General features: G+C 41.4%; 2 protein-coding genes across 22 annotated transcripts in view; both read right to left on the bottom strand.

The window, feature by feature from the left end:
• The window catches only part of mapk8ip3 (mitogen-activated protein kinase 8 interacting protein 3), a 32,776-nt gene extending 14,402 nt beyond the window's left edge, over nucleotides 1–18,374 (bottom strand). For 4 of the 21 annotated variants that reach the window (XM_086185893.1, XM_086185880.1, XM_086185889.1 and 1 more), the window contains exons 1-12: nucleotides 17,346–18,374; nucleotides 10,917–11,037; nucleotides 10,167–10,237; nucleotides 9,510–9,601; nucleotides 8,754–8,777; nucleotides 7,179–7,329; nucleotides 5,122–5,356; nucleotides 4,898–5,000; nucleotides 3,461–3,579; nucleotides 2,847–2,858; nucleotides 717–774; nucleotides 476–628 (exon numbers count right to left, since the gene is read on the bottom strand). In XM_086185893.1, the coding sequence (XP_086042019.1) occupies nucleotides 476–628; nucleotides 717–774; nucleotides 2,847–2,858; nucleotides 3,461–3,579; nucleotides 4,898–5,000; nucleotides 5,122–5,356; nucleotides 7,179–7,329; nucleotides 8,754–8,777; nucleotides 9,510–9,601; nucleotides 10,167–10,237; nucleotides 10,917–11,037; nucleotides 17,346–17,651 (1,445 nt within the window). In that variant the 5' untranslated portion in view covers nucleotides 17,652–18,374. Of the gene's footprint in view, nucleotides 1–475; nucleotides 629–716; nucleotides 775–2,275; nucleotides 2,294–2,846; nucleotides 2,859–3,460; nucleotides 3,580–4,897; nucleotides 5,001–5,121; nucleotides 5,357–7,178; nucleotides 7,330–8,753; nucleotides 8,778–9,509; nucleotides 9,602–10,166; nucleotides 10,238–10,916; nucleotides 11,038–17,345 lie in introns of all 21 variants that reach the window. The other 17 variants (XM_086185894.1, XM_086185879.1, XM_086185883.1 and 14 more) reach the window with 13 other exon arrangements.
• Nucleotides 18,375–21,125: 2,751 nt separating this feature from the next.
• On the bottom strand, nucleotides 21,126–26,399 carry jpt2 (Jupiter microtubule associated homolog 2). The gene is made up of 5 exons (XM_086185936.1): nucleotides 26,225–26,399; nucleotides 25,186–25,337; nucleotides 24,317–24,468; nucleotides 23,092–23,128; nucleotides 21,126–22,626 (listed from the first exon to the last, which is right to left on the bottom strand). Exons 1-5 carry the CDS (start codon nucleotides 26,278–26,280, stop codon nucleotides 22,343–22,345), a joined length of 681 nt encoding a protein of 226 aa, XP_086042062.1. The 5' UTR covers nucleotides 26,281–26,399; the 3' UTR covers nucleotides 21,126–22,342.
• Nucleotides 26,400–27,242: the final 843 nt, after the last annotated feature.

Below are 27,242 nucleotides of genomic sequence, written 5' to 3'. Positions count from 1 at the left end.
AATTTAACCTTTGACCATTTAGATACACACACACACACACACACATATATATATATATATATATATATATATATATATATATATATATATATATATATATATTATATATATATATATATATATATATATATATAAAACGCCATCACTTCACACATTGTTGTGTATCAGACAATTGTGTGAAATTTTATCCTAACTGGCAATTAAATTCTTTAGTTACAACAACAAACCCAGATAGCGAAAACATTTGGGTCTAATTTGGGGCACAACCGGCTCAGTTACGGCACTGGCAAGCGTGTGTGGGCCAGATGTGATCCAAATATAATGAGCGGAGATTAATATGTGTCAGATAAGAGCCGTACGAGGTCGGGCACCGCTCGTCTTGATTCAAGCCTATCGTGTTACTCTTCCTCTCTTTCTATTGTTGGGAGTTTTTTTTTTCATTGAATTTCCTCCAACAAGAGAAGCCAGAACAGACCTCTTGAGTTCTTCTTCCAGCTCTTTAACTTTGGCGTCCACCTTGTTCTTGGACTGCCTCACGGCCTCCAGCTCCTCCCTCAGCACCTCCTGCTCCCCCGACAGCTCGTCTACTTTGGCAATAAGGTCATTCTTCACAATGTTGAGAGCATTTCTTTTAAGCGGAGCGAGAGAAGAAGTTAGACACAGAAAGCAAAAACTGTTCTTTTTTCGTGTCCACGTTCATCCCATCCGGGTCTTACTTGGTCTCTAGGAGGTGTTTGTTCTCTGTGAGCAGGTTCTCCACCTCCTTTCCCATCCCTGAAACACATTTATCTGTCTGTTACATATATAAGTAGATGACATCACATCATCCGTAAACCAAGAGGGGCAAAGGCAGTTCTCAGAGGTCCTGTGATCGCCTGCTGTGGGACCGATAGTGGAAAACTTCCACAAAATACAAACAGTTCAAAAAAATCAAATTAAGTTACATTTGATTTTGGCTCTTATTTGAGGAGAAATCAGATTGAACAGAAAAGTTTCCTATTAAATATTGGGGGGACACACACAGAGTAAACCCTGGAGAAACTGAAGTTGTTGGGATTTTTCTGAAGATCGGGCATAGCTGGGACTTTTGGTGGAAACTTTATGCAACTCCTAAATTCCGGGTTTACTCCTGGATCTTCTATAATATTCAGTATTTTCACATGCAAGCAGCAAACACGTTCCAAAATAAGCCAAGCTTGCAAAACAAATATTTTAAGCAGGAATTCAAAAATTATGAGAACAAAAGTAATTAAGCAAAAAAAAGTGTGTATACGTAGAAAGAAAACGAATGTGACAGTTACAACTGCCTTCCAGTAGCTAAGAAAATGTATACCTTTTGTCTCCTATTACAGATTTTTTTTTTTTAGAATGTATACAACTTTAAATATAACTATATATTTATATATCTTCCCACTCCCTAGCCATTACTTGGGCAACATCAGACTATAAACTGACACAGATAGACACGGAGACTAATGTATCTATTTCTTTTATTACTTTTCACTGATTTTTATTCAAAACATGTTTTCTGGAATGAAAATTTTAGTTTCCTAAATATTTAATTTCAAAATGCGATTCAGGGCCTCGGTGCCATCAGATTAATCTAGAAGTAATTAGGCTCTACCAAATGCACCCAGTGTCCTCGTATGGAAGCCAAGAACGGTTGTGGTTGAAATGATCTTAAATGTTGTTACCTTGACAACCGTGATGACAGGTTGATATTATAGTTAGCTCCATCCTTTCGTCTCGGGTTGCTTGTGCATAGTTGCATTTGTTAGTTTACTAGTTGCCACCTTTTTTAATTTTGGATGTTTAATAAATCAAATTTATCAAGTCATAACCACCTCCTCGCCTCTGCATTTGAGTCCTATTCCCCACTGTATTCGACATTTGTTTTCCAACTTATGACTATCTTGATCATAAGATAATTATCTTTTTGATAAAAAGGCAAATTAGTACTTAAAAAAACAAAACAAAACAAAAAAAAACCCGGCCTCATTATCTTAAGCTAACAAATTAATTAAATTGTTATCTTGAGATGGTGACATTAAATTTTTGACAAGCACGGCCACTTCTACCTTCCGTACATTTGTGGTTTCTCTTAACTGAAAGGGGGAAAAAATGAGTATGAGATGCAAAGGTGGCAAAAATCGAAATAAAATGAAATAAAATAAAGCCACACGAAAAAACTGACACAAGGGAGTGAAAGTTAGTGGGAAATGACATAACAAGCAAATGTAAGCTGATGCTAATTCTTAAGGCAGTGGTGCCTTACCAAAGAAATCATCGCGGACTGGAGGCAAAAGAAGAAGAAGGAGGAGAAGAAGGAGAGGAGTATGGGAGGAGAAGTAAAGAGGAAGAAAAGCAGAGAAAGGTCAAGAGAAGGAAAGAGAGAAGATGCTGATGAGCATTTAATAAATTTGGATTTAAAGAAAAGCAGCAGGCCTTAAGAAGTGGAGCACAAAATCAACTATCTGGCCCTCGAACTGAGACAAGCAGGGGAGTATTGATGTGGTCTGACAGACTGGCTGGTTTATTCAAAGTCCCAGTGAAACAACAGCGGATCCCTGTTTAAGTCTCCGGTGACAATTAAGCGAGGCAGAAAATGTTTTCATCATCTTTGATACACTAACAATTTGAATAATTTCACTGTGACTTTAAATGATTAACAAACTGAATTACTGCGCGTGCAACTTTCATCAGATTTCCCAGAGCTCCACCACGAGGAGTGTTTCAAAGCTATGCTGATTCATATTGACTTTTCAAAGTTTCTGCAGAGTAGGGAGGAGGAGAGAGAGAAAAAAAAGGCAAAAAATATACCAACCAATGCATGTTCGGATACACACCTGAGAACTCGCCTATCGGTGTCACCGGCAGGAGCACATAAAGGGGAATAAAGGAAACGGGTGAGAGGTTAACAGAAGGACAAGAAGACCTCCCCTCCTATTTCTGTGAGAGACTGATCAGTAAAAGTGCATTACAGGTACCTTTGTATCATAAAAAAAAAGAAAAAAAGAAATGAAAATAAACACTGCATGAATGAGCAGCTGGGATTAGGGATGCAGCCAGAGTGAGACTGTATGTTTCCAGGATGACTGCAGTGACGCAGGGATGAGCTGTTGGCGTGGAGTGTATTCCAGCCATGCAAGGTAAAAAAGAGTGACACAGCGGCACATTCACACAGCGTCACATTGAGCTCCTGCCCAGCGGTCACACGATGCAGAAAATAAATACTGGCTTTGTGTAACTCACACATGCATCCACCTTTAAATTCCTTCTAATTGGCTCCGCACTAGCATGTAGCAGAGGTTTCATTTTGAAGCGATCACCTCAAGAGGGCGTGAGGGACGGCTCGCTTGTTTTTAACACCACAGACAAAGGACTCCGTTATTTTTACGCTTATTTTGACCTTTTGCTCTCTCAGACTGATACATGAACCCATCCAGTGTCCGGTTCATACCAAGAAGCTCGGCGCCTGCATCCACGTCTCCAATGATGTCCGACTTGGCGTCTTTGATCTCGTGGTAGAGAGAGTCTGTGTTGATGCCGAAGGCCTCGTTCACGATGCCCTGAGAGGGGCTGCAACATACGTATAGCAGATATTGTAACATCAGTGGAAGCATTCACAGGTCCTCCTAGCGCACATTTTCACAAGTGCTAGAGCAGTATATTTTATTATCTCTTTATGTGCCACAGTAAGTCAGAGAGCAGTGACTCAACATCCTCAAAACTAGGACACACACACACACACACACACACACACACACACACACACACACACACACACACACACTGACTAGATCAAAAGGACCATAAAAATGTTTTTATATGTCTGATCTTTCGGAATAAGAATTGAATTTCTGTTGAGGACAAATATTTCAACCTTATCTTTGGGCATAGGTCTTTTTTTTTTTAATGAGTAGCATTTTATCTTATTGTATTTCATGTATTTTATTACAAGCTTTTATTGCCTTATTTTAAAATTAAATCAAAATTGTAACCTTTTATTGAGAACAACATTTTGTATTTTATTTCTATGATTCTGATTCTTCCCTCAAATAAATTCCATTATTTTTAAACATTCACCCTATTTACTCATCTTTGTGTGTCAGAATAATTAATAGAGACATAAATCATAGATGGGGGGGGGGGCGGCATTGTTCGGAGGTTGCGTGGTCATCTAGCAGTGGAAGGGTTGCTGGTTCGATCACTTCCCCCGGTGACCATGTCCAAGTGTCCTTGAGCAAGATGCTGCGCCCCTAATTGCTCCTGATGGCCCTGCGATGGACTGGTGACCCATCTAGGGTGAACCCCGCCTCTCACCCAGCTGGGATCCCCCAACAACCCCCAACAACCCTGAACAGAGCGGTACAGAAAATAGAGGGACGAATCACAGGTGCAATGACCACTACACAGTTCTAGAGCAGCTATAGGGGGCACTTGGCTGAGTCCGTCCACTAAAATTGCATGTTTTTCAGGACAACGGGTTCAAATTTTTGTTAGAAATGTCTGAGAAAAGGATTTCTACAAAAGCCTGTTTTACACAGCGTAATGAGTGCAGGAACATAACGCCACTCTTCGTGTTCACCGTCTGTATAAAAGTACACAAAGCCGGAAAAGGCTCAGACCAAACAAAGATGCTGTTGAGTTTATTTCACGCAATAAATTCACATGCTGGGGCAACATGACATCAGCGTTGTTTGGGTCTGTGTAAACAAGGATCATACAGTTACTGCTGTACTGTGTGATAGATTTGTCACAATTAATCATTTTGGCCTAAAAGATGAGAAAATAGGGCAAAGATTTGAAAATACTGGAATTATTCTTTCAGCCTGCAACATCATAGGACATCTGTTCACGCTGTCCTGTGTATGTGGTGCAGGCAGAGAAGTGTAACCTGTTTCCTCCTCCATACACACGAGGGTCCACGCACATGTCCAGCTCAGGGGTAGAATCTATGATCTCCTGAAACTCGGACCACTCATCGCTGCTTCCCATACCTGAAAACAAACACCAGAATCAAAATTCAGCTGCGCTTTTTGAAATCGACGATAATTTTTGCGATATTTTTGTCACCTGTGGCAACAAAGTCTAGAGAAGGACTACTGGCGTCACTCTCACCGATGCTGACATTCCTGGTTTCCTGTGACACTTGAACCTCCATATTCCTGCTAAGCCTCTTGGCACTTTTCCTGCTGCGGTTCCCGGTCCGCATGACATCAAATTCAGAGTGAGGGGGGAAGCCCTCATTGATGGGGGTGACAGTGGCAGAGGGGACGGAGGAGGTGGGTGTGTTAGACTTGCTCCCCGTGCTGCTGGGTGTGGCCGCCACTGAGTCCGACTCTGAACCGTCCTCCTTGTTGTGTGGCGGCAAGAGGAACAAGACACAAACAAGGTCATGTGAGCATCAAATAGCGGAGGCAGCACCAGACACCTGTATGACATCAGACTCAGAACTAGAGAGTTGTCTTTTACCTTTCCAGAATTCACTGTCGACACGAATGAAATTATTATTATTATTATTATTATTATTATTAGGTAGTTAAAACAAGCTGTATTATCACACACCTTTGGCTATTCTGAAAAAGCTTATTTTTTTGTTAATTTTGCACTTAAAGAATAAAGCTTTATTTGTTCAAACATGGCATGGTGTTAAAAAAAAACCCCCACAATTATTATTGATGCATGAAACCCAAGATTACATCTAATTTTGTTTTGGGCTGTTTCAATGTATTCAATTAAAAAAAATGCAAATAAATATAAAGGTGACGATTTTGTTGACCACAATGACACTCGTCGTCTAAACCCACAGAGAAGCGGGCAGCACCTCGGGGTGAGCGGGACTTCCTAACATACATGCATTTAATGGTGGGAAACCACGACTGCTGCTGACTTTTTTGGGGGTTAGACTTGTTCTAGAAGACACTTAGCCATGCAACAGTGCTAATATTTGTCTACAAACCATTTAAAGGGGACCTTCTATGCTCAGTTCCAGCTCTCTATTTTCATTCTGGTGTACCACTGAAGAAGCCTGACTCACAGCGGGGCAGGACGATCAAAATGTAATCAAACCAATATTTGGAACCCGTCACCGACTTGATCTTGCTCGTGTAAATTAATTAAATCATTACGTCCCCCGGTGTCATGAACTGCTTTTCGCATCGTATTGTGAATTCTTTTTAATTAAAAGAAATTCAATATTTCACTTATTTTTGCTTTAAATCTTAAATGTCAAGTTTTTCACAAGACATTTCCTTTGCAAGTGACCACAGAAATATTCACAACTGACCGTAGATATGCCACAGTTTGTGTTTTCTTCATGTTTTAGTCGGCGTAATTACAGCAAAGACTACGTCGGATCTGAAACCTGTAAAATTGATAATAATTCAATAATTACAATAAAGGTTAATAAGATTAAGTTTGAAATAATTGTAGTATTGAACTGAAGTCATATTATCCAGCCTTATGTCATAGTTAAATAAACCCAGCCCTTCATGCAAGCCTTCACCTCATCCTACCTCTAAAACGAGCTTTTGATCGGCCAGCTTCCTGAAGCCTGCCGAGGGGCAGCACCCCTGCACTTTCCAGAACTGATGACCGGACGAAAACATTGTTGGCAAATCATTGGAGACCAAGTGTTCAGTGCCGTTTGAAACCTGAACTTTGGTCATGTTTTCTGTGATTGCTGGCATACATGGAAAAGCATAAGAGGACCCCTTTAAATCCTTAAATGAAAACTTACACCTCTACTTTTTCTTACCTGTGCTGTCTCCAGCAGGTTAAATACTACGTCCTTGCCATCTGACTGCATGAGTAACTTAGTTTATATCAATCGGGGACAATCTGGAAGCTTTAAGGCTTGAACTTAAATGCGAACAAAAACACGAGGACACATGGTGGAAGCTCCATGATCACACACAAATGATCACAGCTATAAAGAAAGCGCCATGGGGGGAAAAAAAAAGATTCCTTGCTTGCTTGAGTCAACACATCTCTCCTTAAAGGACACATTTCCTCTTGATGTAAGCAGATAGTTTTCTAAAAGTGACACAAGCAGGCATGGAGTTGGTCCTTGTAGGCGTGGCTAGCAGGATGGGCAGCGGTAAGGCTGGCCCCTCCCAGCTTCCACTACCCAGGCTGCAGGTGTGGAGGAAGCACAAGGCCGCAGTCTGTCCCACCTGATAGGCAGAGCTGAAGGTGGACTGGCCGAGCTCGCTGACCTGCCAGATGTCTTTCCCGGGCATCATCCTAGCCCCCCCGAGACCCCCACGTACCATGCCCTCGCCGCTGGGGTACAGGCTCAATGATGGTGGGCGCTCCGCTTTGCTGCTGGGAGAAGAGACACAGAGGGATGGAGACTGACTGTTAATTATTCACTTACTGATTTATTTTGTTTAAAAACCAACCTCGGCATGCAATGGGCACACTGGCAGTATGGCAGTCCATTACAGGGTTAAAACAACAGTCACATAAACTGGATTTAGGGACGCACTTTGAGGGTTAAATGAAAACATGAATTTAACCCTGTGTATGTAGCTAACAGCTACAGCTAGCAACCTGTTAGCTTAGCTTAGCTTAAAAAGACTTAAAAAAGGGGGGGAGGAAAACAGGTAACAAAATGTGTCAAGCAAGTCCTCTAATAATAGACCTTTTTCAGGGCAGCCAACACACTGGTGTTACTTATTATTTTGGAAGCTCTGTAACTTTATAGAAAAGAGCCTTCATTAATGTCTTTAGCAACACCTGCGTTTGCTAATATTCCTGTCAAAATGGCCACAGTGAAAAAGTTCTGAATATAGATATAGGTTCCCCCCCCCCAACAAGAAATATATTTACAGAGTTGTTTTATGGGTGCTTTAAAAAACAAGTTACAAGGTTTAAAGCTAATTAGTGCACTTCAGAGGTGCTTTTGTCACCTTTAAACAGAGCCATGCAAGCTTTTTACCTGTTTGCTAAGCTAACCAGCAGCTTGCTGTAGGTAATTGTGCATCATATAGAGATGAATGCAGCACCAGTCATGATGTGAGTCCTCGGAAGGAAGTGAATAAGTCCGTTTCCCTTAAAGTCAAATAATTTCTTTAAGGTCTTTCGACTGTCTGAACTCTATCTTTTGGGAAAAAAGTATCCTGGAGCAACCAGAGTACAAATGCAGAGAGAACAGCCTGGATCCTGGTATGTAGAAGCAATGAATGTGTAAATAGAGCAGGACAGATATGAGTATTGTCTAATTTACAAGCCTTTTTGTGTATAGATGAGCAAAAGACACATGCAGTCCAATGCGCTTCACCAAACACTGTCTATGAAAACATCATGACGTTGGCACAAGTTTCTGTTTCTTCCTACAAACTCAATCCTTTGGTGTTTATTTTGGTGTTTATTTCTTACACATTAGCCCAAACAAAATGCTGATTAAACACTAAAACAGGACATTGCACAAAGCTAGCAGGGATTCCACATATATTTAAAATGAGTTTCCATTCATACAGCCGTTGTTTCCTCTTTGTGTAACAGTCGTGTTTAGCTTTTAGAGGAGATGAAGAGTAGGCTCACAGAAGGACACAAACACACGAGGGAGGAAGAGGAGCAAGTGCGTAACAGTAACTTGAACCATAACTACTAATTATTATCATTGATTTCTTTACACAAGACACTGAGCAAAAGGTACGAAAAGGGACGTCATCAAAAGCCCAAGCAGGCTGGTTATGTTTTAGGGAACAGGTGTTAGGACAGTTGTGGGACCATGTTGGATTTACCTTTTCCTCCACGTGTGGCGTTGACTGTGCAAAACAGCAGCACAGAGAGCAAGCGAGCAAGACAGACAAGACAGACAGACTCTCATTAGAGAAAGACAGAAGACAGCAACAAGCCAAGACACATGAACCACACACTCACGCCTTCACAAATCAGACCGCCGACTGCTGTGTTCTTTGAGCGCCTAAGACTTTTCTTATATTTATCAAAGTTGTCGATATTTGAGAAATAGATTTTCTTTGTTTTGTACTGAAAACGAATGAATCTCACCCACAGTGGTTCAACGCACATAACACACATCAGGCTTCTACTTTTAATATTCACTGAGGATTTTATGGGATTAGGATGCTTTTGATGTGCGTGCGTGTGTGTGTGTGTGTGTGTAAGTAGTGAACATGTTCCAGGAGGTGACTAATCTGAAGTCTGGCTCCAGAAGCTGCACCAGCTGTCCCACTCCTCATCTTTTTTTCTTGCTTATAAATATTCATGACTCATGAGCCACGGCCAGTTACTGAACACTTTGAGCAGGTTAACGTACGACAAACTTTTTTATAACGACTCATAATGATTGGCGGCGTGTGTCGCCTCTTCTCGGTTAGTGGGCAGTGACTACCAATCATAGACCTTGACAAACAAACGCCACAAGCAATGCAGAGAGCATGTTGAAACATAAAAGGCCCGATAAATCAGGACGCCACATAAAATGTCAGCAGCGAGACGAAAGGTGAAAGTTAAAATCGACACAAACAACAACTCACGTTCGTCCACAGCCGGGGCCATCTGATTGGCTGTTGCTTCCCGTCTGCTGCATTTTGGAACGCTCTATGTGCTCGACGTACGTCTGAATCATCTACAACCCGTGATGGCAAAAAAAAAGAAAAAAGAGAGAGAGAGAAGATGAAAGGAAGGTCAAGAGATAGTTTCTATCTGTGAGTTGCGCATTGAAAGATTACAATGATTTATTTAAAAGATTTGCAAACTAATTCATGCTGGATTATTCTGAAATATTTCCACAAACAAACTGTGAGATTACAGAGCTCAAAGGTCCTGAACAGGGCTTTTGCATATTGCTTTTCTTGCATTTGATCCATGCTAATGCTGATTGTCTGCAGACTTTTTTGATGCTTAAAATGTGTTCTTTTCTTTTTGACAGGCAGCCATTCTTTTCCACTCTCATCAACTCGGTTTGAGACTGCACTTGTTAATTAACTTGCACTCAACAAGTGCATCCTCAGCTGAAGCCAATGACTGCCTGGAATGCAGGGAAACAGCATTTAAGATGTAAAATACCATCAGAGGGACAATCAGTCGGTGCTTATGTCAAAACCTGATCTGTAGAAACTTTAAATGCTCCATTGTGAATTCTAAGTAACCTTCAGGGTGAGCGAAAGGTGATCAAAGGGGCGGTACATCACCTCGGTGTGGCGCTGGTGCAGAGCGTTGTACTCCTTTTTCATATCTGATTCTCGTTCTTCCAGCCGGGTGACTGACAAACAGACAAAAAAGGAGGGAATCTCACTTCGGGAGAAGGCACGAGGATGACTTATCATCAAGTAAACAATGAAAAGTATGATTTCATGAGTGCAGCAGGGTATGAATGTATGTTTGGCAGAGGGTACTTCGAATGCTGAAGTAATAAAGTTTATAAAAATAGACAGAATGAAGGCACATTAAGGGTGGATAAAGAAAAAAATAAACACTCGAAGAAAAGCACAAGAACTTTTCTCACCGTGTCAACTCCTCGTCCCATCCAACCCTCAGAACCACCACGAATGCTAGCTTTACTTTTTTAAAATTATTATATTCAATATGTACATGAAGTAAAAGCTTGATATTCAGCATAACTAGAAATATCTGCATGTGTGTGTGTGTGTGTGTGTGTGTATTGTACGCCTTCTGGATGTGAGACTGTCACAGCGACCCTTGACCACCAAAACCAGTTCATCCATGAAGTCGCGGTGAACATTTGTGCTGAATTGAAAGAAATTCCCTCCAAAGCATTCTTGATGTATCGCACTGATGTTGCTGGTGCTGGCGTTGGAGTTAAAAATGAAATTAACTTAATTTTCCTCCTGTGAGTTATTTTTCAACATTGATCGAGAGCAGCCAGACATGCAGAAGTGCATTATGGGAACATCAACGCGCGAGAACCTCTGTTCACTCACTCTGGTCAGAATAATTCTTCGTCTTGAGCTCCAACTGTTTCCCCTGCAGCTCCAGAAACTCCACCTGTGCCTGCAGGTCCTTCTTCTCAGCTTCCAGCGCATCCTCAAATTCGATAAATTTCTGGCAGAAGACACAGGAAAAATTACACATTGAATTCGTCTCCCAAACTGCACAAATGCGACAGAAAAAGTGTTGGGTGAAAAGTTGCGTATGAATTTAGTTTAAGACACAAACAACCTGAGAAAGTTGAACCACATCATTTGGGAGATGATCTATCAGAACCCCCCATCGTAAGAATTATATTTTCAGTAATGTGACGCTACGGTATATTTGCAGTACTTCAATATTACTTTCACGTTTACATAAATATTTTTGTATTTCCATTAGTTAGTATCCCAGTGTCTGCCATTGTTGGTGTTTTTTGATTTTTTCCTGGATTTTTGATTTGTGTATCAAAAATGTTTTAAATTTTCTTCCGCCAATCTAATCTGTCTTGACGTTCAGAATTAAGATTAAGGTGTTATTTTTGAATAATTTTCATAAAAACCATGAGCACAGTGATAGAGTTCCTCCACATCTAATAACTACCGTGATGATTTTCTGTGCTTGTGGCCAACACATCAAATCCAATTGTTCTTACAAAACTGTTTGTTGCATTGTCACCTTTCAGGACAGTGAAAAGAGTCCAAAACTGTGACGCAGATTTCAACGTGACACAACTGCTGTGTTCTCGTAGTAAAAGCAAAGTTTGAGAAAAATGTGATTTTGTCTGACTTTGTCAACGGCTCCCGTATGAAGCCCTCAGTCAGTAGTAAAGTCCCTTGGACTCAGCAGCAGCCAGAGGTAAACGCACAGTAACGTACTTCCTTTTCACGCTGCCTGTTTTTTCTTTTCTTTTTCTTTTCTTTTTATCACATAAAGCTGTTCACAATGACGTCCTTTTTCGGTGCAGCGAGTCCACCGAGCTTTAAGACTGTAATCCTCTGACTGCAGTTTAAACCAGGGGTATGCACCACACAGGAAGGCAAGTACTGCGGAATGAATACATACAGTAGCTGATATACAAAACCGTAGAGGGACGAGCAAGTGTAGAGCAGATGTGAGTTCCTAAAATCGGACCCTCCGGCATGACAGGTGTCTTTAAATGCCTCGGTTAATTACAGAAAAGGAAGGATGAATTTGTATCTGTTAATGGTTTAAATTACTTTCATATATTGGTGTTTTTAACCGGTTCATCTTCAATCCAATACCAGAAGAACGAGTTGGTAGACTAATAAAAAGTCTGACTATAGACACATCATTTTTCCAATTGAGATTCAAACCTGAGGGCAGTATGCTGCGCCTTTCAGTGTTCGATGTCTAAATCTTTACACAATGACAGAACAGTCACAACTAGAAAGAACTCAGAGGGCACAAGGCAAACCTTCGGCCCCTGGCACTTTCACGCTCGGGCCCTAAGAGAGGGTCCACACCCCCCAAACATGTCGCAGTGCGTAGCTGTTCCACAGAGGGAGACGGTAGTGAAACTTGATAATACAAGTGTGACTATCACATCCTGCGTCCACTAGGTGGCACTAGAGTAGTTACTGTACATCACGTGAAGAAAATTCAGTGTAATTCTGATGTAAATGTTTGTCGAGTTTTATTCCTGGATCCATGAGGTGGAGCTATGACTTCAGAAGATTTCAGCTTATAGATGTTTGGAAAAGATCTGATCCAAATGGAAACCAGTTATGCTATTTTTTTGTTCTATGATGAAAAATTTTAATTGGACACCACGGTAACACATAACTCAGTCTTCTCAGTCACTCCTGACAAAGTTCTTAAGGTGTTTTTGACCAAATCTGAGATTGAGCTGGTTGGGGGGGGGAATAGAACTACACATTAAAAAAAAATACCTGTTAAAATTTTTTCCTGTTGACACCAGGTGGCACTATAACAAATACGGCCCAGCATGTTTGGCAGAAAAACAGCCATAATTCTCAGCGTAATCCTGCTGTCAGAATAACGTAAACTTGACCTCCTTGGCAGAAGAACAGTAATAACCTCCAAACAGATATCAGGTGTGTATTTCAGCCGCCACTGTTCAATATTACCCTCAAAGAAACAGACCACAAGTACACACTCTGTTCCATCAGACTGCAAAAATGTCCTACAGCAATCAAAGGTAACGTCAAACACCTGTAATCTCCAGAGTGTGGACTGATAAAATGCAGTGGGAACAGTTAAAGTGGTGTAACGGCACGCCATTAAAAAGATTCTTTTCAATTTACGTTGTGTTGGTGTTCATTTGAGCTGAGGATTTGCGTTCTTCCTTCTTAAATAATTCCTCCTGGCGATGAGAGGGTGAGAAGTGTGTCGGACCAAAGCAAGAGAGAAGGTGATGTGATTGCGATGAGGCCGTCATCGCACTCGGAGACGTGTGAAACTGACACACAAAGGGAAGGTGCTGATACCAGCAGGCCGCTTCTAAACCAGACGGAAAACTGAGGACGCCCCCAAAAAAAAAAGAAAAAAAGAAAAAAGGTCAGATTAGTGAACCGAAAGTGAATAATGATGAGCTTTCCTGGTGAAGCTTTCACTACGAGACAGGGAGTTGTTGGCTTTGTTTACCAGCAGCCTGAGCTGTATAACCTTGTAATCTGAGCCGCTTTTTTTCATGTTACTCCCAGTGTCAGCTATTGTTTTCCTCCGCCGCTGAGATTCTCTCTCACTCCAGCCCTTTCTTTTCTTTAAACACCCTTCGTCTCCGGCCAGCCTGATCTGTGTATTTACATCCTGCGGCTCTCTGAACCTCCTCTCTGCTTTTGTGGCTCTGTCTCTGCTCCTCGTAAGCACAAATCAGGTTACAGTGCCAGGCTCCCACTGTGTGCGATTGATTTCCTATGATTCCCCTCCTCTAACACGTGGTCCCATCCCCCATTGTGGTTCTCCGATCATCATCACATGAGACCTAATTTGAGCAGAAATGTAAATTGGTGAACCGGTTTACATTGAAAGAAGCCTTGAAAAATAAAAATCAGGAAATAATCTATTCCTGAAAGGGATGATTGATTAATATCACATCTAAACTGCTCGAAATATTGCTGTATAAATTAGGAATGCACCAACTGAAAAATTTAGGCAGATAAAGATATTTTAAACATGATTTGGCCTTAGATAAATACCAACGTTTAATGTGTTTGTGTATCTTAACCAATATAAAAAACAACCGTTGGATGGATCCTGACATATTTCTAAAAATTGCCAATATCTTCTGATACTGATGACATGCTGATGTTTTTGTGCATCACTAGTAAATACTAACAATATCTCCGCCATTTTTATCATATTTGAATCATATACAGTTATTATATTATATGTTTTCACATCAACAAACAACAAACAACAGCAAACATCGGCCACGGTCATCAGAGATGTCATCTGACTTGCCGATTGGTTGATGGAGGTCAACAGGATGGATGACCACCCATACGTCCCCATTACAAATGCTGGATAAAGACATTTGGCTCGAGCTTGACATTTAGTAGGTGTGAGATTAAGATGAAGTTCAGCTCCTTCTGGAAGGATCCAGACCCCCCAAAAAAAGAAGAAGACAGAAACACCTCTATGCTCCGAAAAACTCCTGAGCAAGGTACTTTATTGCCAACTTTGTTAGTGAACTGGCAGCCAGCAGACGAAAAAGTACTGCATCACAGTGCCTGTACCTGCACCCTCCCTATATACAGAAAATAAAGATTGTGTATCTACACGGTACAGCAAGCTGATGAAGGAGTGATGGAATTCAAATTGGGGACAATTTATGCCACTGGTGACATTTTAGCACAAGTTTGTTTAAGTCATGTCTTCACATTATAATGACACAGATAACGTTAGCTAACATAACTTGCTATCTACTCAGTTATTCATGGAAGATTATCCATACAGCTATCGGGGGCTAACGTTATGTTGGCACGGTTAAACCTTGATCAATACTATCATAACTTTTGAATGTTTTTTTAAAGTCTTTTTAAGCTTATAACATTGCTGTAAATATTAACTTGATGAGCAACAAAGTTTGATATAAATAATGTCTGTTGTTTTTTTTGGACAAAATATGCTGATGGTACCTTTTTTATTTCAGTAACTAGAGAGTTAACACTGCAGGTCCTTTAAACAGCAGCCATTTTAATATGTCATATCATACAGGTGTAATCAATTAAATAGCAAATTTAAGTGGACCGTGATTGATATTATCAATTATGTTTACCCTGCAATGACGCGTCAAAATGGCTGCTGGGAAAAGGGCCAACTAAGATCACGTTACAATTGTGGATTTGTTGAGGTTGCTGCAAAATCGCATGCATTTGAGATAATATAAGTACACAATTAAAGAAAATATATAACGTAGATTTACTCATGTAATCATCATCAGACGCAGTCACACTATAATAATGCCATAATTATTTCTTCCTCTTCTGCAGTGAGTTAGCAACCCCGTTAAGAACAACCTTTTCTGTATCAGTTGATCTGTCATCAAAAACAACAGTATCTCTTAACAAACACAAAACAATGCAGCCCTGTCTTTCATAGTAAATGATGTCATGTTTAAACTATGTGAACACTGAACCAACGAGCCCGTTCTGAACGGACATCTTCTACGAGAAGTGACTGAGGGCGGGAACATGGTGGGGTGAACAGATGATGACACAGCTGAGCTAAACTGCTACTAGCGGGGCTGTTAGTGATATGCTGAGGCCTCTTTGGTTGGGAGGAGGATCAGAGTTGCCCTGCGATGCTAGATCCCATGGCTGCTGTGACACCAAGTCAGAGAAGAACGGTGGGGTGGACAGAGTTGCGGGAGACAGGGGTACTAATATTTGTTTTTGTGTACTTGAGGTGTTTTTTGGCTGTAAATGAGCATCCTCAACAGTGCTGACACTCTTCGTCTGTTTGAAAGCTTTGCTGACAGCCCTTCTATCAGCATATATTCTGTACCAACTGCTAACATATCCTCTGCTCATTGCAAGCTCATGCATTTGCAAATGAAACTGAGGCAAGTACATTAGAAGTAATGTATTTTTTATAGTTGCTATTGTTGTTTTTAGCATTAGCAATAGCTACACTGGAGGCGCTCGCACAAGTTGTATTAATATCAGACGAGGTTCTGACAGTAATACTCAGACCGGCCTAGTAAAATACTGCAGAACTAGAATAAACGATAATTAGTCGATCAAAAGGGCAATACTCCTAAACTCTTTTGATCATCAATTCATCATTTTAGTCTTTTTTCCACGTTAAAATGGAAAACATTTGCTGGTTTCAGACTCTTAAATATGAGGATTTTCTGCTTTTTTTGGGTCACTAATGACAGTAATTGAAGAGTCGCTGTGTTTTGGGTTGTTGGATGGACAAAAGAACTTGTTGAACTCTGGGCTCAAATCAGTTGTCATCGTGGCAACATGCCCTGACAGTTTGTATCATACAATTTGTTTTGCAGGGATAATGTGAATATAAGTTAACGCACGCGCATATTAGTTTGCTCCAGCAACATCCAGGAGAAACGCTGTTTAACTGTTTAAATACATAGACTTGATCCTGATATATATTTGGGGACGCTGACATAATTAAAGAATAAAATTCAAATATTGATATATCAGCAGAAATGAGCTAATGAGTTAAGTCAATGAGAAACACCTCGTGTCTCGTGTTCTACACCACAAGTTGGTTATTAGATTTATACTCCAGCTAAATTTCGCTTTTCACTGGACTGAAGTCAAATCTATAAGTCGGAGTGTCACATTAAAGCAAGTTTATTTGACCAATTCTTCTCGAATAATGTCCAACTCCCACAAACACAAACTAATGGTTTGCAGCTGCTGAGTCAAAAGATTTCAATTTAGCAGAAACTTGAATGTCTTATTTTACGTTTGCACTTTGGAAAACGCACCTTCTTTCATCAGCTGAACATCAGTATCAGTTTAACATCACCCAGCCTGGGTTCATGTCCAACTAGCTGACTGACTGAATCATGAGTAAATCTTAATAACAGGTACATTTCCAGGATTTTATGCTCTTCATTGAACCGATACTACTTCCTGAGTAGCTCATTCACAAATTAAAGATATTGTTGATAAATCAAAACCCGTTCAGTAGAGGTAAGTAAAGTTTAAATCGGCATAAGCCGCTTCACTTTCACTTCAGTGACATGAAGTAATCTGACACATCTAAAACAAATTGAAGGCTAATAGTCAACAGTGATAAAACAGAGATCTTATCATAGATGTTCTTTAAACAGCTGGATAAGATAAGAGGCTGTTGTATAAAGGTCAGTTTAATCACATGACAACCATGAATGTGATGAAACCTCCGGCACTGCTGAGAAGCAGCAGCAGGAAGCTCGATGTGTGATGCGGCTGGAGGCCCAGGCTGAGCCGGGGGTTACTCACCTCCTCCGCCTGCTTGCGCAGCGATTTCTCCCTCTCGTACTGGGTGATGAGCTGCTCGTTGTCCTCCTTCAGCAGCTCCAGCTCCACTTCGTGTTCCTGGTTCTCTGTGAGCACCGCGTCCAAATTCTCCAGGACATTAACGACCAGCGGCATCAGCTCCTTCACCACCTCCTCGTCATAGCTGCGAATCAGCCGCTCGAACTCCCGGTAGATGCTGTTGGCCAGGCCCGACACACGCTCCGACATGACGGAGCCGGAGCCGTAGTCATCCTGGTAGACCACCTCGTCTATCTGCAGCTCCATCATCTTGGCAGCAGCTGGACCGGCTTCTGGTTCCAGATGAGGAGGCTGCTCTCGAACAGTGTCGAGGCCTGTAAGGCGAGACTGTCAGAGGGTTTGGATTCGCTCCGTCAGGAGAAGCAGGGGCAGGTCAAATCACGGCTTTTCCTCTAATAACAACTGTCAAATTATGCCATTTTAAGCGGCACACGGGGCCCGTTTCCTTAGAGTAGCTGCTGTTGTGTGGAACTCCGCATAACCTTGAGCTCCGCACTGGGAATATAATATTTGAATATAAAGCGCCCCCCTCCTCCTCCTCCTCCACCAGCCGGTTGTATCACGTCCAGACGCGGCCCAGTTATCGCCCTCCTCCCGGAGAGAGCGGCGATCTCAGGGACAGTGGATGTGTAGCGGGCCCGCCTGGGTCCATGCCGAGGAACGGAAAGCCTTCGTCGTTAATATTGCACCTGCCTCTCAGCAGCCACAGCCATGGCCCCCAGCCATTACTGGCAGGGACATAAATAAATTAATAAATAGCTAAATAAATAATCTACCGCTCCCGATCCCCGCCGACGCCTGATCCGCTTCTATGACATGGCTTCCTCCATATTTCGGTCCTCGCAGCGGGCCGCCGATGCTGCTGGCCAGGCTCAGGCGGTGATGGTGATGTCTCCCCGTGGGAGAGGCTCTCCCTGCTGTTCAGATGGAGGAGCCAGCTGACCGACTCTGGCTGACGTCACACCGTCTGCATCGAGCAGGCGATCTCACTTCGTCAAGCTGGTCCGACGTCAGCGGAAACAAGCTGTACGTTTTCAAAATAAAGGTACAACCTGTAGGATTGCAGTTAAAACGGTGAATCATTCAGAAAAAAATCACTGTATCTCTGGTCTTCTCTATTAATGGCAAAATGGTTTTAGTATATTAAAAACGTTTAGTTTTAGTAATGAAACAATTACATGTGTCAACCATAAAAAACGATTATCCAAACCCCTTTATTTTGACGTATTGCGATGACTTAATTACAAAGCACTTGATGCACATTAAATTAAAAATAAATCTAAACTTTCAGTTAAAAAAAAAAACGACAGGCTGTAACCCCATTATATATAAAACTATAGAGAAAAAAAGGCAGGTGTTTTATGTTGGAGTTTGAATCCGGAAGTGGCTTATACTCCAACTCGCTCCACCAATTAGGCAGCGAAAATCGGTGCATCGAATTCAATAATGACAATGCACTCTAGAACGGATGTACAACGCTGCACAGGGGATACGAGGAAAAGCGATGACACGTGACCAAGTAAATCTTATTTTGAAGTTGTACTTACGTGTGGTGACGCATTGAATCAAACTGACTTAAAAGCACATCAGCTCCAATAGACAATAAACGCTGTCAACTAAAACGGTTATAAATTGAAAAGTTATGTCACTCGCACTGAGCCATCGCCAGCAACAGTCTATATGTAGCGTGTGTGTGTGTAAGTAAAGTGTGTGTAACGGGGTCAGCATGTGAGAACACACAACACATATTGGTTTGTACAACTTAGGAAACTGAGTCAACAGTTGTGTTCCTGGAAAGAATCTCCCTTATTAGTCAGTTTAGCGATAATACTGATAAATCTACAGCTCAGGGGGAGGAATTAACCACCATTTCCAATCCCGCAGGAAGACATGTGCCTTAAGATGATCATTTTTAGCAGTGAAAAGCCATAATTAAAGCTTATCGTGTACGATCTAAGGGTCTTATGATCCTTTTTTTTTAAACTGTAGAATTATTTATAGATGAACACCCGTGTATGACTGTAAGGGAAGTAGTAATTGTGATTATTATTATTAGGAAAATGGTCCCTTTGTGAAAATCACCTCAAGACAGTAAAATAATAAGGGAACATCTTCCTCAGCCCGTTATTGAGGGCGGCAAACTGATCAACAAAGCAGAAAAAAACTGATAAGATGAGGTTATAAAGGTTTACAATCTTTTAAATCTATAATGAATTTTGGTTGTCATGACTACTTTTCAGATTTATTTTTTTCTGCACGAGCAGAGCTGCCGTTCTTGTTTAACCGATAGGTGGCAGTACAACGCTGCAGATATTTACACCAGGTACTCTCTAGGAACTGGAAGCAGAAGGCAGCAGCTCCAAGAAGCCAAACATCCCTTTGAGGACAGAATGCTGTGATACAGGAATCTAGTCAAAATTTTACGGGAAATTCACTAGAAAACGCCACAATTCCAAAATTTCTTTGAAGAAATTTCCTCACTCGGACCAAATCTTAGCACTTGGAGGCTTCAGGGATTCAGGTTTATAGTTTGCACCACAGGAGACTCATGAAAAATCAAATTTAATAGTTGGTCTCGTTTCAGACATGTTTACTTGGTGGAAAGAAACGACAAAGCTGGTGTAGTTAACAAGTAGTGGAAAGTTTTTACCTTATTACTGCACTTTAGCACAATGTCTGAGGATCCGTACTTATATTTGATATTTACTCCACTACAAGGAAAGTTCTTTTTTCTCTGTTAATTTATCTGAAACTACCAGCCGGTATTTACTTTAAAGAGAAAGATTTCATGTCAAAAACACTGTAAAATCCGACTAAGATGATGTTTTTTCACATTTGAGAAATGCCAACTTTAAGAAGGCGCTATCAGAGCGGCACCTTTGGAACGCACACGCCTGTAACACGAGCTTTAGAAGTCAGCTGTTAAACAAAAGGTCTCTGCTGAGAATGAGCGCACATTGTATTTTTACTTGCACTAAAGTAAACTCAATTATTTCTCTATTTTACTTCAGTACACTTTTACTTCAACTTGAGTATTATTTCATCCAGTCATTTTTTTCCTTGTACGTCAGAAACACTAGTTTTCACTTGAATAAAACAATATCTTATCACTGAATTTAAGGATTCCCAAAATATGAAATATGGGGTCATTATATATCGTGTTTCTCAGCAGTTTTAAAAAGAAAGTATTGTAGAAATGTAATTTCTGGACCAAGACTGTTACTTGTTGAAAGGCTGAGGCATACCCAGAGTTATTAACTCCTGTAAGCAGAGATCATACGTGTACCAGGCTCGATGGGAAGCCATCCAATAGTTCACATTTCTCTCAAAACCAAAATTTCACCATCCTGACGGTTTTCAGTCTGGATCAAAATGGCAGGTTGTGTCTACAGGAGCCACGCCCTCGACCATGGCTTGAAATACTACAGCAGATTATGTGTAGTTTCAAAGCTAAAAACCAGATTTTCCTCTGAGGCAGAAGGTGGCCATGTTTTGCTGAGACCAAGCCGCTTAAATAGAGTGCTGCCAACGGGAGAACCGAGGAAAAGAATTAGTCAGTGAGGCAAGAATGAACAATAACTGGAGTAAACAAGACTTGCTTTGTTGCAATACTGCAAACATATTACTGCATGTATGATATCTGCTTTGCATGTTTCACCTCCTAGCACCCTTTTATTGGCTGCTTGACTCAAGTATTGAGAGAATGTACAAACAAAATAAACATCAAATGCAAAAAAAAAAAAATTTTTTTATTGCAATACACAGGATTGATTCCTTCTGCTGCACTCATTGCCTGCCAGGCACATCAACACACGAGGGGGGAGACAGGCCGGCACCAGAATGCCATGAATGTGCGTCGTGAAGTGGGTGTAAAGGTGATCATTAATGAGCCCACCTGGACTCAGGTAGGCCACACAATTGTTCAGAGTTCACTTGTCTTCAGCCGTTTTAATTTAAAACATAAACAGAGGCCTACCCCAAGCAACAACAAAAAGGCATGTTCTCAGATAAAGCGAGCAATGAGGGCAAAGCAGAAAAATACCTGCACGATACATTCGAATAAAATCGAAACGGGATTTTTTTTTTTTTTTTTTTTTTTTTAAAGGAAGCAGATATATTTGGAGTAAACAACTGCATTCGTCTTTGTTTCAGAGTCAAATTTTTTTTTTTTTGGCATCTTTTCCCTGAAAAGTTTGTGCTACAATGGCAAGTTATAAATGTTCGGCCACATGTTGAGATGAGAGAAACAAAAATGATGGGGTGGGGGGGTGGGGGAAGAATGCTCAGCTGATTTATAAGGCTTCTTCTTATACAGGCATTTGTTGTCAACAGGTTTTGTGTTTTCATCCAACAGCTCAAACTGCTTCAAACATATTATTAACTCCTCTCTTAAGGCTCAAGTATCCTGAAATCTGAGCAAATGGATTTACGCCAGAAACCGTTTGAATCCAGAACCATCTGAAGATAAAAATAGCACAAGTAGTGTTCTTCAGATGTCTAACAAATTCTTGAAATGCAGATCGAAAAGAAAAAAAGAAGTTATAATCAAATTACATTTAGACATGCATAAAGACCCCACAGAAAATTGTTAACCGCAATACTGCCTATTTACAGTTTGACAGCCTGATTGGGTAAACCTCTTGATTGATCCGGTGCTGATTGCATGACTGCAGGTTTCAAAGTACAGAGAAATTAGATGACGAGCTGGGAAAAGAGCTGATAGTGCAAGAGGTGGAACATATACTGTGTCAGGAAGCTGGTGCTTTTATCAACAAAACCTCCCAATCTCTGTTTAGTGGTATATATGACATCATCATCATGTGTGTGTGTGTGTGTGTGTGTGTGGGGGGGGGGGGGGGGTGCTGGAATGAGAGAAGATGAGCGGGGAGCGCAGACTAAGAGTGTATGGACACACAGGGAGGAGTGGTGTGTTTAGCTGATCAGTAGAATTTAACACTAGACTTTCCTCCGGGGGGGTTGAGGACCCTGTTGTGAGAGCGAGGCTTGGGTCCCAGGTGAGGCTCGTGGTTCTTCAAACACGCTTCAGGAGGTGAGGAAGAGGAAGGAGGGGGTGTCGGTTCTGGAGAGGCTGGAGCCGGCACAGGAGCAGGAGCAGGAGCGGGAGCTGGAGCAGGAGCGGGAGCAGGATCTTCCTTGGCTGGCACGACAACCGGAGAGACCGTTTCCTCTTTGACCTCCGGTTGGACGACCTTGACCTCAGGTGCTTTAAGACAAAACAAATGCTTATGAAAATGTCAGAGAACAAAAGTAGGGCGTCCACCACGCTTCAGCAACCAAGACATTTACCCTCATCCAGCTTCCCACCTGCCGACACAGCTAATTGTGTGTGTGTGTGTGTGTGTGTGTGTGTGTGTGTGGACACACGGGAAACTGAGCCAGTCTTATTAACATTTATCTGACATTGGTGAATAAATTCAGAATTATACACATCCACATCCCAAAGTAGCTTTAATAAAGCCTAAAAATGCAGGGTTAGTATTACAATAAAACCTCTGAGTGCAAAACTCAAACTAATCAAATATAACATGAACCAGATTTCAGAAATACTTAAACTAGGTTGCTCATCTAGGCTGAAAAAAAGAAAAGAAAAGAAAAGAAAAGGAGGCCCAGGTTTAAGGAAATACCAGCCATTAATAAATGTTCACATGGCCATTTTGCTTAAACTCACCTGGTGATTCCGGTTCGGGACCCACGCTTAGATTGTCCTGGAGGAAAAACACAGATATCAACTAGTCAGTGAGAGAGCCAACCAATGTACTCTCCTTCAAGTTACTCAAACACAGCTAAAAAGGTCAAATTCTGTCAAAGCGTTATCATCTCCAAGAGCAAAGGACCTCCTCCCAAGAGCTACAGACACTCACAGGAAGAGATCAGCAGTGATGTGGTGACTAGAAACCTGGAATGTTGATGGAATTCTGCTCCATGGAGCAATAATATGATGCTGAGTAAAGTAGAGCAGAGTTGAACTAATCTCATCTTCCAATGACACGTAGAGGCAACTATCAAGAATCCAGCTGACAACCCAGGGACCTAGAAAAGCCGTCAGCAGCAAAGCAATGAGTAATTAACTCGCTACCTGTTCACCTTAAGTCACCAGCGGGTGTTTTATCCGTCACTGCTCCAAGTCGCCAGATTTAACTGACATACCCGTCTCTTCTCATGTGCTGGCACTGTGATTCAGTTCCCTACCACTTCTCATCGCCAGGTTATTTCTGTTGTCTCCCCAAGTTGCTGAATATTATATTTGTTGCTACAATCCGTCTAGTCTGTGTGCGTGTGTGTGTGCGTGTGTAGCTTGAGGAATAGGAAGTGTTATACCCCATCAGCGGACTAGGGTCTCTTCATATACTTACAGCTCCCAAGTCTGACAGCAATCAAGGCTTTTTCAACACAGAACAGTAATAAATGAAAACGTGTTTTCTGAAATGTTGAGGCTTCTTCCAGGTTTCCCAGGAATATAAAAGCATAAACATTTATTTGCTTGTTGTATGAGAGATTTATGGTTGCACAGCTCCTTACTTTGACCCTTATGGTTTAGAGACCAAGGAATGACATACCGGTAACTAAGAGAGTGAGAGAGAAACAGACAGAGAGAACGGATTGAAGCAACCTACTTAATTTAACACATGATCAAAAATAAACATCAACTAGTCACATAAAAGGTGACAGGTGAAAGACTGTGTCAGTGGGACATGCTGCACTCCTCAAGTCTTGTTAAAACTGTTAATCCAGCTCAAACTAAGGTAAGAAATGAACGTTTGGACTAGAATGGAGAATCAGGTCTTAGATTAAAAGTTGACAACGTGAACTACACTGCCCAAAGCCTTGTGAAAAGTCCAGTCTACAGAGGAATAGGGAAGAAAATAAAAAGTAGAGCAAAAAAAGTAGCCTACCTTTGGCTTATTTGGGTGGCTTCGGGTTGGGCTTTGGACTGGTGCATTATCTGCAGCCCCAAATATGTTGCTGGTTGGTCCACCTGGAGGCACTGGTCTCTGTGGTTGAGCTGGAGGTTCAGGTTCACCAAATATCCCACTACTCTTCCCACCTGCGTGATTTATTTCAAAGATGTTTGGAGTGTTACAGCAGTGGAAACTGCTTCAGTTAAATACCCATAATACAGTCTGTGGTTCACAAACTTAGTATTTTTCAACATTTTGTTCTAGGGAACAAAACACACCTGTTAATGCTGCACTCATTAATTCTGATGTGTTTGTATCTTAAAAAACAGCAGTTGCTAAAAGAGACTATAAACATCACTCGAAAGAAGTGAGAAGCTAGTTGTGGTAACAAAGTAATGAGACAGTAGCATTGTTTGCTTTGTACTTCTTACTGTATTTACATTTCAAAAAGCATAAAAGCAGTTTCCACTTGTGAAGAATATCTTTCAAAACAAAAATACAAATCCCTTCTTTTCTGTAATGACCAAAAATCAAATTTATCCCACTGGCTTTTGGTCAAGAGAAACCAGGGTGATGCTAAAGTCTGAGTCAATTCACAAATATATGCTGCAGCACTCTGTACTTAAAACCCTTCCAGGTATGGTGACACCAAAGCAAAGAATTTATTCTCAAAGCAGCCAGAGTGAGCCAGTAGTCCCAGCCGGAAACACAAACCAGTTACATCCAGACACAGAACAGTGAGGCTGTCTATGCAAAGCTGGAATGATCACATACAAGTAACAGTTTTCACACCCCAGACAAGGATAGGCACTCTGACTTGGCCTGCCTCTGCACATCCATTAACTCAGACAGGCTGGTCTGACCTGGAGGATTAGAGCGTTTGGGTACACTCTGAGGTTCCTCTGGTGCAGCAAAAATAGTAGAAGCCATCTTATTGGATCTTCTTGATGCAGCAGAATCCTCTTCATAACCACCGAACAGGTTACTGGAGCCACCTCCAGGAGGCCGCAGCACCCTGCAGAAGACAATTCCAGGATTTCAGAGTCTGAAAGATTTATTAGTCTCCTCATATTACAAGGAAAGACAAATACCAAAAAACAAAGCAAAAAAAACCCCAACCCCACTGCATTACAAATATACAGAATCTAAAATCAATCCACAGAGATTGTGTATTAAGTGTTTTTGAGGATGATTGATTGATGGGGAGATCTTATAATGTTTACTCAATTGAAAAGTGAACGATTCCTCTCAAAAGTCCCTTAGTCATGTATATATAGAGCTATATTATACAGCTGATGCCATACGTATCGCTTAAACATGACAAGTAGACAACAGTACTTATTTTGCTGTTAACGTGAGAAATGTGTAAACATACTCTGCCGAATAACAGATTATTTGCAAATCGGAAATTGCGCCATAGGACTGAAAACGTTAATGTACTTTACCAAGTTATCAGAGGCCACAGCACACGACTAATACCGGGTGCTGACTCAAGAGGTGACGGTTACGAGTGGGTCAGAGGAAACTCAATCGCCTTTAACTGGTTGAATGTGGCCGCAGAGCCGTTGTCAGCGAATACAAAGAGCCGTCTGAAGTGGCTTCACACTTCCGCAGCAGACAACGCCTGGTCGGTTAGCTTAAAGGCTAATGTAAAATCTTTACTGTCACATTTGCAAAACAATTCGCAGCAGCTAGCTTAAATTGAGCAACTCAGATGAAGCTATCGTAGTTAACGATGGAAGAGGGTTGAATGCGAACGCTACGTTTGAAGACTATCGCAGAAACAAATAATGCCAAAAGCAATGAGGCGCTCCTGTCAAATTAACCTACATTGAGGAGCTGACCGAGCGGCTACCGACGCCAAGCAAATGTTAGCCCTTCCTTCCAAACTACATATTTCACCTTGAACTTGGTTTTGACCCAGTATCCAATCCTTGAAACATGTTCGTCGAAGTCATTTTGGTATTATTTTGAGCCTTCAAGATCCCGAAGACAACTTCGTCAGTTTGCCAACTAGACCAGCAAGTTCCTCCTGCCTGCCCGACCAAACTCCGTAGTGAAGAATTTCCTCCCCTCTGTGACACAGAGCAATGTAACTGGTCCGCTGCCTATCTGCTGCGGTGGGGAGCACTCGTTTATTGTACCTCAACGTCCCGTCCAGAACAATTGCCTTTAAATTTCTCGTTCAATGCGTCTTTCGGTGTAAAAGATTTGGTCACGGCATAATTCATGTTTTTTCAGCGTTGTACATCTCAGTAGTCATTTTATCCAAGACGAATAATTTATTATGAATACCACATGTGAGGGGTACAAAACCCCGCCCTGCTAGCGCGTCACATAACCATTAAACAGCCGCACCCGTCCACTGGAGTCGACATATGAGACGCTCGTTTTACTCACCGGTAGCGCTTGGCATGGACAAAGGCAACGTGGGCTGAGTCATAGCAGCAAAAATAGAGCGCACACTTTATTACATAAAAAGCTTTTTTTCTGAAATAATTAGCGTTTTAGAGATTTATTGAGTTATAGCTCTAGTTGTGCACCGTGATTTGTTACATTCCAGCAATATCCAAGTACAAACTCGTTCATCCGGGCGGTGTGCACAAGCAATTGGACTGCTGATTAGTTCATCACAATGTCAATCAAATTTTGGGCGTGACTCATTTTAGAAAGCCAAATATATGTATTACAGTGGACCAAATATTTCAAAAATATATTAAATTTTAAAAAAAGTTAGTTTAATCAAGCGTGTAACCGGACCTTTTAAATTACAAAACGGGGAATTTAAATGACATACCGGGAGGAGAATGACAATTGGCCCTTAGCAGTGCCTCCCTCACAAATGATTGGTGGAGTCTCCTTGTCAATCAAATATTAACCGTCTTCCTCGTGTTTTTCTTACCAATCACGGGGTTTGTTT

The sequence above is a fragment of the Aulostomus chinensis genome, chromosome 18, assembly GCF_037954235.1.
Source record: "Aulostomus chinensis isolate RoL2024-O1b breed Wild chromosome 18, RoL_Achi_v1.0, whole genome shotgun sequence".
Taxonomy (NCBI): domain Eukaryota; kingdom Metazoa; phylum Chordata; class Actinopteri; order Syngnathiformes; family Aulostomidae; genus Aulostomus; species Aulostomus chinensis.
This window is presented reverse-complemented; position numbering and strand designations above follow the sequence as displayed.

Bases quoted from the DNA above. Each gene is read 5' to 3' on its own strand.
- jpt2 (XM_086185936.1), bottom strand. From the start codon at position 26,280: ATGACTTCGACGAACATGTTTCAAGGATTGGATACTGGGTCAAAACCA. The intron at 23,129-24,316 runs GTAGGCTACTTT...TTTTTCCTCCAG, and splicing joins GCCACCCAAATAAGCCAAAG to GACAATCTAAGCGTGGGTCC. The intron at 22,627-23,091 runs GTGAGTTTAAGC...TTTGTCTTAAAG, and splicing joins TCCCGAACCGGAATCACCAG to CACCTGAGGTCAAGGTCGTC.